The following is a 12,518-nucleotide window of genomic DNA, read 5'->3' as shown; positions in this document are numbered from 1 at the left end:
GGGAATCAGCTCCATTGAGGAAAACCTCCAGAGAGAAGGGATAGGATCAGAGATGGAGAGGAAACTTAAACCAGAGATGTTGATGGAGGGAGAATTTATACAGCTCTGTGTGATCCCCTGCAGTGCAGCCCCTTCCTCTGAGCAAGCCCCCTGCCTTCTCTCCCACCCAGCAAAGCCTCTGCCTTCAGGGCTCTGGGTTCCAAGGCTGAGCCCCCTCCTCTGCAGCCACAGCTCCAGTGCCCTCTCCGGAGCCCAGGGGCTGAGAGCAACTGCCCAGCAAGGTGGGTGTCTGGGAGGGGGCGAGCACAGCTGGGGAAGGGGAATGCTGTCTGTGTGCCCGGCTGCCTCTGCCCTGGCCTCTCACAGACAAACCCTCACTCAGTTTCTCCCTGTTTCTCCCCTTGTCTCCGTTCTTGCTGTTGTTCTCTTGTTCTCTCTGCCAGTCTCTCTGGGGATGGGAGTTGCAGAGTCAGGCACTGATCTTCTGTGTGGCCTTGGGCAGTGCATTCCTGAGGAATTAATTATCTCGTCTGCACTAAGATATCCTCGTTAGGACATTTGGCTTTTCTTGAGTTTTCCTCGCAAGCACTATGCAGCCCTCACAGATGCAAACCTGTCCCGTCACACCTTTAGGCATTTGAAACCTCTAAGCCTGCTACCTTCTCAGCTCCTCATCCCCGGCAGTGCAGATGCTGACAGGCCCTTCTGCACCAGGAGCAGTTCCCCAGGACAACACTGAACCCCAGCAGTGTCCCCTGTCCCCACCGTCCCCATGTCCCCTGCTGCAGAGCAGGGCTGACTCCTCGCAGCCAGCGGGCAGAGGCTCTGCTCCTCCCGGCACATTCAGCCGGCACCGAGCAGGGATCCAGACAGGGAGCTGGAGGAAGGGCTGAAAAAAGGGGACAAGGTGTGAGCAGGAGGGAGGGGAAGGAGAAATGGCTTTGATTTGGCTCAGAGGTTATCCTAACTTGTCACTGTCCTTCTCTCATATGACAGTGTCCTGTGTCTGGAGGCAGCAGATGTCCAACAGCAGCTCCATCACCCAGTTCCTCCTCCTGCCATTCGCAGACTCACGGGAGCTGCAGCTCTTGCACTTCTGGCTCTTCCTGGGCATCTACCTGGCTGCCCTCCTGGGAAACGGCCTCATCATCATCACCATCGCCTGGGACCACCACCTCCACACCCCCATGTACTTCTTCCTCCTCAACCTCGCCCTCCTCGACCTGGGATCCATCTCCACCACTGTCCCCAAATCCATGGCCAATTCCCTCTGGGACACCAGGGCAATCTCCTACTCAGGATGTGTTGCCCAAATGTTTCTATTTATTTTCTTCCTTGGTACAGAATATTTTCTTCTCACAGTCATGTCCTACGACCGCTACGTTTCCATCTGCAACCCCCTGCACTACGGGACCCTCCTGGGCACCAGAGCTTGTGTCCACATGGCAGCAGCTGCCTGGGGCGCTGGGTTTCTCTCTGCTCTGCTGCACACGGCCAGTACATTTTCCCTGCCCCTCTGCCAGGGCAATGCTGTGGACCAGTTCTTCTGTGAAATCCCCCAGATCCTCAAGCTCTCCTGCTCACATGCCAACCTCAGGGAGGTTGGGCTTCTTGTGGTTAGTTTCTTAGTAGCTTTTGGCTGTTTTGTTTTCATTGTGGTGTCCTATGTGCAGATCTTCAGGGCCGTGCTGAGGATCCCCTCGGAGCAGGGACGGCACAAAGCCTTCTCCACGTGCCTCCCTCACCTGGCTGTGGTCTCCCTGTTTCTCAGCACTGACACGTTTACCTACCTTAAGCCTCCCTCCTTCTCCTCCCCATCCATGAATTTAGTTGTGTCGTTTCTCTATGCAGTGGTAACTCCAGCACTGAATCCCCTCATCTACGGCTTGAGGAACAAGGACCTCAAGGATGCGCTGCGGGAACTTATAACTGGACAGAGCTCTGATGCAATAAATTCCTGACCTTCTGCATAGCAGTTCTGGTGTTACTCATGGCTGGTGTTACTGCCTTCTATATTTTTATATTTCTACTGTTTTTTTAGCTTGTGATCGTGTTTTCAACTCTTTTTGAGTTGGTTGTGGGTTAGGTAATGACAACCCACACTATTGTAATCAAAATAAAGCCACTGCAGCACCTTGTCTCTTCCTCTGACCCTCCCTCCAAGGCTTTCTGGAGCTTCAGGAACAATTCCTTTGCTCATGGCTGGAAAAGAAGAAAGTCCCAGCAGGGCAGCACTGCCAGGCACCAGCACTTGATCCCCCAGAGCTGTTCTCTCTCCATTTCCACACTCTCCTCCTCCCCCCTTGCCTTGCTGTAAGGCCTGAGGGCTCTGAGCTTGGTCACAGCCATGCTGCTTGTGGGACAGAGCTGCCTCCACAGCAGCCTTTCCATAGAGCAAGGGGACCTCCTCAGGGCAGAGCCTCAAGGCTTGGGGCTTCTTCTAAACTTTCTCTCAGGAACTGACTCAAGCATTTGTCCCAGAGGCAATAATCCTGGTGAAACCCCTGCCAACCACCATTCCCAGCACTGGCCTCTCACCCCAGCTTGGAGAGTTTCTTTGTTCTTCCATGAGAGGACACTGATTGAGTAGACCAAAGGCCAATTTGGCATTGTACGGATCAGATGTGAGCGCACACATCATGTCTGTGAGCTGAGATGAACCTGAACGTGTAGAAAGAGCAGTTTCTTCAGTTTCCACGAAGATCTCTGGGACAGATATTGCCTCGAAGTCTCTTCTCATTGCAAGTAACAAGACATGGGAAATCGCCTCAATATAGCACTTGGATGTCCCTCCACGAACCAAGGTCCCCATGTTCATTCCTCATGATGTGGGGCAAGCGTACTTTTACCTGTTCAGGTCCTAGGACATGAGGAGGTGATGGATGAGTAGGGGGTTAGGATGTCAGTTGTGTCTCAGAAACTCAGAATCCAGCAGGAAACATCTGACTGTGACGGGGACGGTGAGGTCAGTTGTGTCTCTGGAGGTGACGGGGCAGCGGCAGGAACACGGCTGGGAAAGGAGCTCTGCCCAAGCCCCCACAGGACCTGTGCAGGGAGAGGGCTTGGGGACGGATGGAAAACACAACGGAGCCTCCTCAGGCCAGGAACAGGCTGGCAGCATCACCAGGAAAATCCCTTACGGTACGGGGGCACCACGGGTCCTTCACACCTCGGCACCTGCCAGGATCTGCTGACAGCATCTCTGGGGCAAATCCCTTGTGCTCCTTCTGTTGCCCCAGCAGCGTCACAGACACAAATCCCTTACAGTCAGGGGGCACCTCGGGCCCTTTGCCATTTCTTCTGCCCACAGGGATTGCATGAAGTTATTACAGTTTCTGGAAATTTCTATATGTGCACAAAAACTGGTTTTATTATAAAAATTTATGACTGGATAAGGGTTTAGTGGTGTCTGGGGATGATGTGCCATGTGCAGAAATAGGTGTTAAGCAGCCTGCGATCAAGCACCAAGTGCAGAGAGGAGCAAATGCAGGTAGGGAGCTTACTGGTAGGACCCAAATACAGAACGATATGGAGAGCTAGGATGATGTCTGGGAGAGGAAAGAGTCACAAGGAGGAACTTGTCAGGAAGAAGGAATGTCAAGGGAAGGGTAGTGGATGGGCAGACTGTTTTTTGAGCTTGAAGATCACTTCTAGAATCAGGCTTCTAGAATATCTTGGGTTGGAAGGGGCTCATGAGGATCACTGAGTCCAGCTCCCTGATCCTCACACGACTGTGTAAAATGGAACCATATCACTAAGATGATTGTCAAGATGCTCCTTGAACTCTGACAGGCTTGGTGCCATCACCACTTCCCTGGGGTGTTCCAGTGACTGAGCACCCTCTCCATGAGGAACCTTTTCCAGATGTCCAGTTGGAACTTCCCCTGATGCAGCTTCATTCCTTTTCCTTGTGACCTACCCTGGTCACCAGGGAAAGGAGATCAGCACGTTCCCCTTCACTGCCCTCCTTGAGGAAGCTCAAGACTGGGATGAGGTCCCAGCCATGTCCCACGCTGGGCTCTGCACACAGCCCTGCTCTGGGCAAGAAGAGAGGCTGGACACGAAGAGCAACGGAAATCCAGGACTCCTGGTTTCAATCCAGCAGATGCCACCACAGACCGTGTCCTCACCGTTCCGTTCCAGCCCCTCTGCCCAGGCCAGGGCGAGAGTCTGAGCTCAGCAGCAGAGCAGCCTGCCCCACACGAGGACCTGCGGGAAGAGGATTATCTTTCTTGTGGATTCTGCAGCCACAGAAATGCTCCCTTGCACTTCTCCAAGGACATCCCTTTCCCCAAGGGAGCATGTCCAGCCTGGCCTGGCTGCCGGTGCTGGTTTCCTCCCTGTGCAGCCCACAAGGCCACTTCTATGACCCAGATTTCTATGTTCAGGCCCTTCTATGTCCATCAGGGAGTGCGAGAGAGAGATAGACCAGTGGAGCAGGGCCCTCTCACTAACTCAGGGGCTGCTGGGGCTGGTGTGTCCGAACATCATCCACCTGCAAACTGCATGGTTGGGGGAACAAGAGATGGGGAAGGGCAGCAAGTTCCTGCCAGAGGAAGGAAACCTGCTCCCCTCACCCAGACAGCAAAGCCCCAGATCCCCCTGGGGAACAAGTACCAGCTGCTGCAGGTGGAATCTAACCCCGAGGATGAGGATGATGGTTCCCACAGCCTAGAATCCTTCCCTAGGCTGCACCATTCTCAGAAAAAGATAAAAACATCCTCCATCAAGAAGAAGAGGAGGGTGATTGTTGTAGGGGACTCCCTCCTAAAAGGAACAGAGGGACCCATTTGCAGACCGGACCCGCTCCACAGAGAGGTCTGCTGCTTACCGGGGGCATCAGGGAAGGAGGGAGCTAGAAAACTTCCTTCCCTGGTCCACGAGACAGACTACTATCCTCTGGTAGTCCAAACTGGTAACGACGACCTAACAAACAAAAAGGCCAAAGCCATCAAGAAAGACTTCAGGGCCATTGGGAAAGTGATGGAGGGCTCTGGGGCACAAGTAGTATTCTGCTCCATCCCAAGGCTAAATAGGGAGGAGCGGGAAGCCAGGAAGAAGAATTCGATTAATACCTGGCTCTGAGCCTGGTGCGAGGAGAGGGGCTTTGGCTTCTTTGATCATGGGGTGGCTCACGCACCCCCAGGCTTTCACGCTAAGGGTGGACACGTGGGTCTCCTAGGGGGGCTAAAGCCCTTGCTAAAAACCTAACTAAGCTCATAAATCGAGCTTTAAACTAGATGTGAAGGGGGAGGGGGTTGAGCCCAGGCTAGACAAGAACGAGCCTGGACGTGGGGAATTGGTGATTGGGAGAGGGTGTGCTGGTGAGGACCACCAGAACCTCACCACACAGAAAGTGGGGGAGAACACACCTGGGGGTGCTCAAGGAGATACAGGCACTCTGGAGCGAGCTACTCCAGTGACCAGGCAGTTGGGAACAAACTCTGTTCCCTCTAAGAGGGCTGAAGGCTCAGCAGCTCAGCTGAAGGGCATTTACACCAATGCATGCAGCATGGGGAATAAGAAGGAAGAGCTGGAAGCTGTCGTAGGGCAAGGGGCCTATGATGTCGTTGCCATCACGGAAACGTGGTGGGACGAGTCATATAACTGGAGTACGGCTATGGTGGGGTACAAACTCTTCAGGTGGGATAGGAAGGGTAGGAGAGGAGGCGGGGTAGCCCTCTTTGTAAGGGAGGACTTGGACTCCGTTGAGATGGAGTGTGGCGATCAGGAGGTTGAGTGCCTGTGGGTTAAAATCAGAGGAGCCCACCAGAAGGTAGATTTTGTGATGGGAGTCTGTTACAGACCACCCAGCCAAGGAGAAGCAGCTGATGGGCTCTTCTATAAACAGCTGCGGTCAATCTCTAGATCAATGCCTCTCGTTCTTGTGGGAGACTTCAATCTGCCTGATATCTGCTGGGAGTACAATGTCTATGGGTCCTAGAAAACAGGTTAGAACCCTGGAATTGAAGATTTCAGTCCAAAACATGAGACTTCTGCACTAAAAGGATGGGTGTGGAGCTACAAATGTGTCTTTTGATCCCTCAAGGGATGAGAATCTCTTGCTTCCAAGAAATGAAGCTCTGGTCCTGAATGCAGGGCTTTAGGCACTCCAGTAGAGGCTTCGAGCCGTAAAGGAGGGGGTTGGATACTTTCCATGACAGTCTGGAGCTTCAAAAGGAGGGTTTGGGTCCTACCAGTGGTGCTTTGAAAGTGAAACTGAGGCTTTGAGCCCGGACCTCGGGTTTCATGCCCTGAAATGATGCTGTGGTACCAAAGGCGACAGCTTTGCAGCTTGAAATATACCTGAGAGGCTAAAAATGAGGATCTGGGCCTTTACAATTGCAAACAACTCCAAAAATGAAGCTTTATTCCCTGAAAAGGAAGCTTTGGAAGCTAGAAAGGAGCTAAAAATAAGGCTTTGGCCCATAACACTGAGGTTTTGGACATCCAGAATCAACTTTGGTCCTTAAAAATTATGCTCCGGGACAATGAAATGTGTCTTTAGACTTAAAAAACGAGGGTTGAGACTCAAAATGTAACTATGGGCCTCCTAAGAAAAGCTATAAGTGTTAAAAGACAAGTTGGAACCCTAAAATCAAGGATTTCCACCCTAAATATGAGACTTGGGGCACTAAAGAGATGGGTGCAGTGCTACAAGTTAAGTCTTTTGTCCCTGCGAAGGAGACAAACCTCTTGGTTCCTCTGTTGCCTCAAGAAATGAAGCTCTGGTCAAAACTGCAGGACTTTGGGTGCTCCAATGGAGGCTTCAGGCTGTAAAGGGGGAGGTTGGATCCTTTATGTGAGAGTTTGGAGCTTCAAAAAGAGCCTTTGGGCCCTACAAATGTTGCTTTGAAACTGAAATTGCATCTTTGAGCCCCGACATCAGGTTCTTTGCCCTAAAAAGAAGCCATGGTAGTGAACAGGATGGCTTTCAGCCTAAAAATGGGACTTGAGAGGCTCAAAAAGAGGATTTGAGCCCTCACAGTGAGGCTTTGTTGCCTGAAAAGGAAGCTTTGGGAGCTAAAAATGAGCTTTTGAACCCTGTTAGAGGCTTTTGTCTCCAAAATGGAAGCTGTGGACATAGAAAACCAGACATTGTGCCTTGAACCCCCAGGGGTGCAGAATCCCCCGCTGCCCTGGAGCCTCGGCCGAGGCTGCCCCACGCTCACACAAAGGCTTTTCCCCTCCTGTCCATCCCAGAAGGATCCTGCTCCTCTGGACGAGAAGCTGGATGTTCCCAGGTGTCACAGGAGCCTTGGCCAGGTGATAGCTGCGTTCATGGAGCCGTCAAGTGCCAAAGTCCTTTCTTTCAATCGTGGCCTCGGTGCCTTGTTGATGTCTAAACTGAGCTCTCTTGTTCCCTAGGTTTTTCTATGAGCATAAAATAGAGACCCACTTAGCAGGCTGCCCCAAGCAGGAGGTGGGAAGTGATGTAAATTGCATTGGGTTTGGTCTCTCTTTATATTCCTTTTATCTTTTTTTCTTTCGTCTATTAATCTATTTTTACCTTGGCCCTCAAATGAAAAAAACATCTCCATGGAGAAGCACGGACAGAGAGCTGGCCAGCTGAAGTTTGCCCTGAGGAGGTGGACGTGGGCACCAGAACACTTGCTCTTCCTCACTAACAAGAGACCTCCACCAATCCCATGCCCTTTCAAAAGGGATTTCACAAAGAAATATTGATCTTCTCCTGGAACTTCCTCAGCCTGCAGAAGAGAAGGCATCAGGGGGATGTTATAGAGGCCTTCCCGTACCTGAAGGGGTCACCAAGAAAGCTGGCAAGGGACTTTTTCCAAGGGCATGGAATGATAGGATGACGTTGTGGCTTTATGGCCTAGGGAAGATTTAGATTAGACATTAGGGAGGAATTGTTCACAAAGAAGGTGGTGAGGACATGGCTCGGGTGTCCCAGGGAAGCTGTGTGTGCCCCCTGCCTGGAGGGGTTCAAGGTCGGGCTGGATGGGGCTTGGAGCAGCCTGGTCCAGTGGGAGGTGTCCCTGCCCAGGGAAGGGGGGTTGAAACTGGACGGGCTTTAAGGTCCTTACCAACCCAAACCATTGTATGATTTTGAAACTTCTAGAAAGTTTCAGATAAAACGTTTTTCTTAGGTGCACTTTGAAATCTTCCTCTGTAACCACACTGGGAAATGACTACAAGGAGCCATGCGAGGCTTGAAGACTTGAAGAAAACAACAGGAAGAGAAAGAGCTCATTAAGGCTTTCTGTAGGTTAATGAGATCCAGGATGGAATTGCTGATGAGTCCTTGAACCTCAGCTGCTGAGAGGAGATGGAACAAAGCTCTCAAGAAGTCAAAAGCAAAGCTCAAAATTTCTTGAAGTCTTAGTTGGTCTCAGTGAGCATCGTTAGTGACAAAGGCTCCCCAGGGACTCATTAGAGCCGAGAATTGGAGGCCATGATTGCAGGAGGACAAAGGCGCCGTGCAGGCAGCTGTGATGCTGAGAAAAGCCTGGGTTCACTTGGTGAAGCAGAAAGTCCAAGCCCTGACCCCCAGGCCCTGGGCAGGGAGATGTGGCTTTGACTGCAATGATGTTGGTGCCATGAGCCTTCTCACATTGCTGAATTGAAGTGGAAGCAGTTATTTCTTGTGATTCCAAATACAGGCCTGTAGGGTTCCTTGAGATGCCAAGGCTCTCACACAGCTTCACGTGCACCAGAAGAGTTGGGGGATAGAAGGGTAGGGTTATTAATGGGCTGGATCGTAGAAGAGTGGCAGAAAATGTGTTTGTGAGAAAGATCATGTCAGAGAGGAGTCGAGTCATAGAGGTGCAATACAGAAGGACAGATGGTTCATAGAACGTTCAAATCATTGTGGATCATAGAATACTCAGGTCATGGAAGAGTCAAGTCATATGAGTGTGAGAGTTTAGTCGGGTATAGGCAGTGTTGGGTCATGGAAAGGTCATAGAAGAGTTTGCTCATAGAAGTTTCATGGAAACATTGAGGCACAGAAAGTGTGCGTTGTAGAAGCATCAGGATATAGAAAGACTGCAGAAGTATCACATTATAGAAGAGTATAGAGTTGTCATAGAGCCATAGAATTGTCAGTTCATAAAGGAAGCGTCTCATATGAGTCAGGTCATAGAGTGTCATAGAGGGGTCAGGTCATAGAAGGGTTTGTTAATGGTTGGGTCCTAGAAGAGTCGGGTCACAGAAGCATCTGGTCATATATTGGTCATAGCAGTGTTGGAGCATAAATGATTCATGTCATAGAAGAGTCACAGAAGACCTGGATCGGAGAAAGACACAGCACTGAAGAGTCAGAGAGTAGCTGGGTCATAGAACGGTTTCTTCATAGAAGGCTTAAGTCATAGAAGGACCTGGTCATGTAAGAGATGGTCGCGGAAGAGTTTAGTCATAGACAAGTCGGCTCATAGAGGAGATATAGAAGAGCCCAGTCACAGATGGTCCATAGAAGGGTCAGGTCATAGAATATTTGAGTCATAGAAGATTTGGGTTATAGAATATTTGGGTCATGGAAGAGTCGACTCATAGAAACTTGAGTCGGGTCATAGAGGGGTCATAGAAGTGCCGGTTCACAAAAGGCTTAGGCCATAGAAGGGCCGGGTCATAGATTAGTCGGGTCATAGAGGAGTCGGGTTATAGAAGAGTCAGGTCATAGAAGAATTACAGAGAAGTCAGGTCATAGAAAGTTACGGAAGAGTCAGAGGAGAGTTGGGTCACAGAAGGCTTGGGTCATAGAAGACTTTTTTTAGAAGTCTTGGATCATAAAAGACTCATATCATAGAGGATTGGCGTCATAGAGGGTTGGGTCATATAAGAATTCAACTGTAGAAGGTTTAGAGAAGTGTTGGGTCATAGAAGGATCAAAGAAGATTTGGGCTATAGAAAGATCAGGTCATAAAAGGGACAGAGAAGTGCTGTTTATAGAAGAGTCTGGTCATAAAAGCTTCATAGAAAGTTTGGGTCATTTAAGGGTCATAGAGGAGTCTGGACATAAAAAAATTCAGGTCATAAAGAAGTCTTAGAAGGGTCATATAAGTCTTGGGTCATAGAAGACTCACTAGAATCAAAGAGGGCTCAGGTGACAGAATACCTGCGTCCTAGAAGAGGTGGCTTATGTAAGTGTCTGGTCATGGGAGAATCAGATCATAGAAGAGTTGGGTCATAGAAGGATGGTGAGACATAATCTACCAAGGGAAATAAAATCCCCTTCCCTTTCAGACACCCAGAAATGGGATCCTACTAGACAAATTCTGGGGCAAAGCCTTTTGCTCCCCTACTCATCCACTGGCCATTTCTGATGTGGCAGTGGTACCAGCGGTCAGGGAGTTCCCACACTCTCCATGACCTCTGGAAGATGATGGAGACACTGTGACATCTTCCTGTTCCCTCAGCTCCCTGCGATGCTGCCCCTCCTGTCTCATAGACTGCGAAGAATTCCTTTTGCCCAAGAGATCCCTGACTTGACCTCTACCCACTACTGGTCAAACTCCTCCAGAGTCCTACCATGAGTCACAAAGCCCTGTGAGACCTTGATGGGGAAGGCAGGGACAGAGGACACAGTGAACCTCAGATCTGTGACACCTGACCCTTCTAAATCCAGCAGTGCCTACGCAGCGTATTTTTCTTCTTTAACTGTTCCTGAAGCAGCAAAATCTCATCATGGGTCCTTAAATGGACTTTCAAGCTGAGACTCAGTTTATCTGGAGCCTTGCAGTGCTTGGAAGATGCTGTCCTTGACTACCATCTCTCCTGAGCTCTGTGACCATGTCCCAGCTCTGTCTCCCATGGGAACGGCTCCAGCTCCTCCTGCCTGTGCCCCTGGCTGAGGGCATTGCTGCCCATTAGAGCTGAAGCCCTGAAGCTGTGGCACCAGGCAAACTCATCCCTGCCATGAGGAAACCACGACCAAGGGTTTCAAGACCCTGTGTGTGCATAAGCTTTGCCGAAGACGTATCTGGGAGAAAGGGAGCTGCGTGTCGTCCAGCCCCAAGTCTAAAGACCTCGGATGAAATGCCTGAATTCACTCCGTGGGACAGATCCTCCTACTTTGGAGAAATGATTTCGTTCCCTGTCACCTTTCTGAGGTCCTGTCTAATGGTGAGACAAGAAATTGATTCTCATTCCCTATTATTTTTCTAACAGGAGCAATGACACTGCAGGACAGAAGTGTGCCTGCCCAGATGATGAAGGAAGCATCAGGGATGGCTTCAGCCTGTTTCTCAGAATGTTCCCCTGGAGCCCCAGGGACACCTCGAGGGAGCCCAGAGGGAGCAGAGAAAGCGCTGCCTTGGGCTGCTCCTCTGCTGCTGAGCTGGGCTGGGCTCCTGGCAGGGAGGGAGCTCATCATGAGACAGAAGTTGAGAAAAGAGCCAGGTCTGGCCAGGAGCAGCTCCTCTGCAAAGCCCAGCAGGGCTGAGGGCACTGCCTGCAGGCAGCGAGGGGACAGGAGGGAGCAGAGAGAGGGGAAAGGCAGGTGGGGTGGCAGGAGAGAGGAGGCTTCATTTGGAGAAAACTCTTCACAGCCCTTCTCCAGGTGAGTCTCTGAGTGCAGGACAATGCAGGTGCGGTTGCTGGAGGGATCTCCTAAAGCCGGCACAGCCACAGCCTGTGGGATCTGTCAGGAGGGCTCTTGCATTAAAGATAAGGAACTTCCCAGACTCTGTGTTTTCAGTTCCCTGCACCTGGGGAATTTGGTGGGAGAAATGGAACCAGAGCCTTTCATGCTTAAACAAATCACTGAGACTCCTGAGCAGTATCCTTGAGCGGTCAGCAGGTCCGATAGGAGCCTCCGAATATGTCTCCAGCTGGTCCTCTGCCCATGGACAGCAGCAGCATCACCTCTGCTGGACCCATCAGGCTCAGTCTGTTCCATCCTTTTCTGTTTATCAACAAGACCCTACGTCCAGCTTAACCCGGGCAGATGTTTGTGTAGGGCCAGGGGGATGCAGAGAGGGTCAGATGGGATCTGTGAGCACTGACAGGGAGAAGGCATGGGACAGGGAATCAGCTCCATTGAGGAAAACCTCCAGAGAGAAGGGATAGGATCAGAGATGGAGAGGAAACTTAAACCAGAGATGTTGATGGAGGGAGAATTTATACAGCTCTGTGTGATCCCCTGCAGTGCAGCCCCTTCCTCTGAGCAAGCCCCCTGCCTTCTCTCCCACCCAGCAAAGCCTCTGCCTTCAGGGCTCTGGGTTCCAAGGCTGAGCCCCCTCCTCTGCAGCCACAGCTCCAGTGCCCTCTCCGGAGCCCAGGGGCTGAGAGCAACTGCCCAGCAAGGTGGGTGTCTGGGAGGGGGCGAGCACAGCTGGGGAAGGGGAATGCTGTCTGTGTGCCCGGCTGCCTCTGCCCTGGCCTCTCACAGACAAACCCTCACTCAGTTTCTCCCTGTTTCTCCCCTTGTCTCCGTTCTTGCTGTTGTTCTCTTGTTCTCTCTGCCAGTCTCTCTGGGGATGGGAGTTGCAGAGTCAGGCACTGATCTTCTGTGTGGCCTTGGGCAGTGCATTCCTGAGGAATTAATTATCTCGTCT

General features: G+C 51.1%; 1 protein-coding gene across 1 annotated transcript; it reads left to right on the top strand.

The window, feature by feature from the left end:
* The first annotated feature begins 1,019 nt into the window (after positions 1–1,019).
* LOC138732601 (olfactory receptor 14A16-like) lies at positions 1,020–1,961 on the top strand. Its single transcript, XM_069879242.1, has one exon. It carries the CDS (start codon positions 1,020–1,022, stop codon positions 1,959–1,961), a length of 942 nt encoding a protein of 313 aa, XP_069735343.1.
* Positions 1,962–12,518: the final 10,557 nt, after the last annotated feature.

This window comes from Phaenicophaeus curvirostris, chromosome 34 (assembly GCF_032191515.1).
Source record: "Phaenicophaeus curvirostris isolate KB17595 chromosome 34, BPBGC_Pcur_1.0, whole genome shotgun sequence".
NCBI classification, from domain to species: domain Eukaryota; kingdom Metazoa; phylum Chordata; class Aves; order Cuculiformes; family Cuculidae; genus Phaenicophaeus; species Phaenicophaeus curvirostris.
Note: the sequence above shows the minus strand (reverse complement) of the source record. Positions and strands in the feature narration are given on the sequence as shown.

What these genes read in the sequence shown, in the direction of transcription:
- LOC138732601 (XM_069879242.1), top strand. Translation starts at nt 1,020, where the DNA reads ATGTCCAACAGCAGCTCCATCACCCAGTTCCTCCTCCTGCCATTCGCA.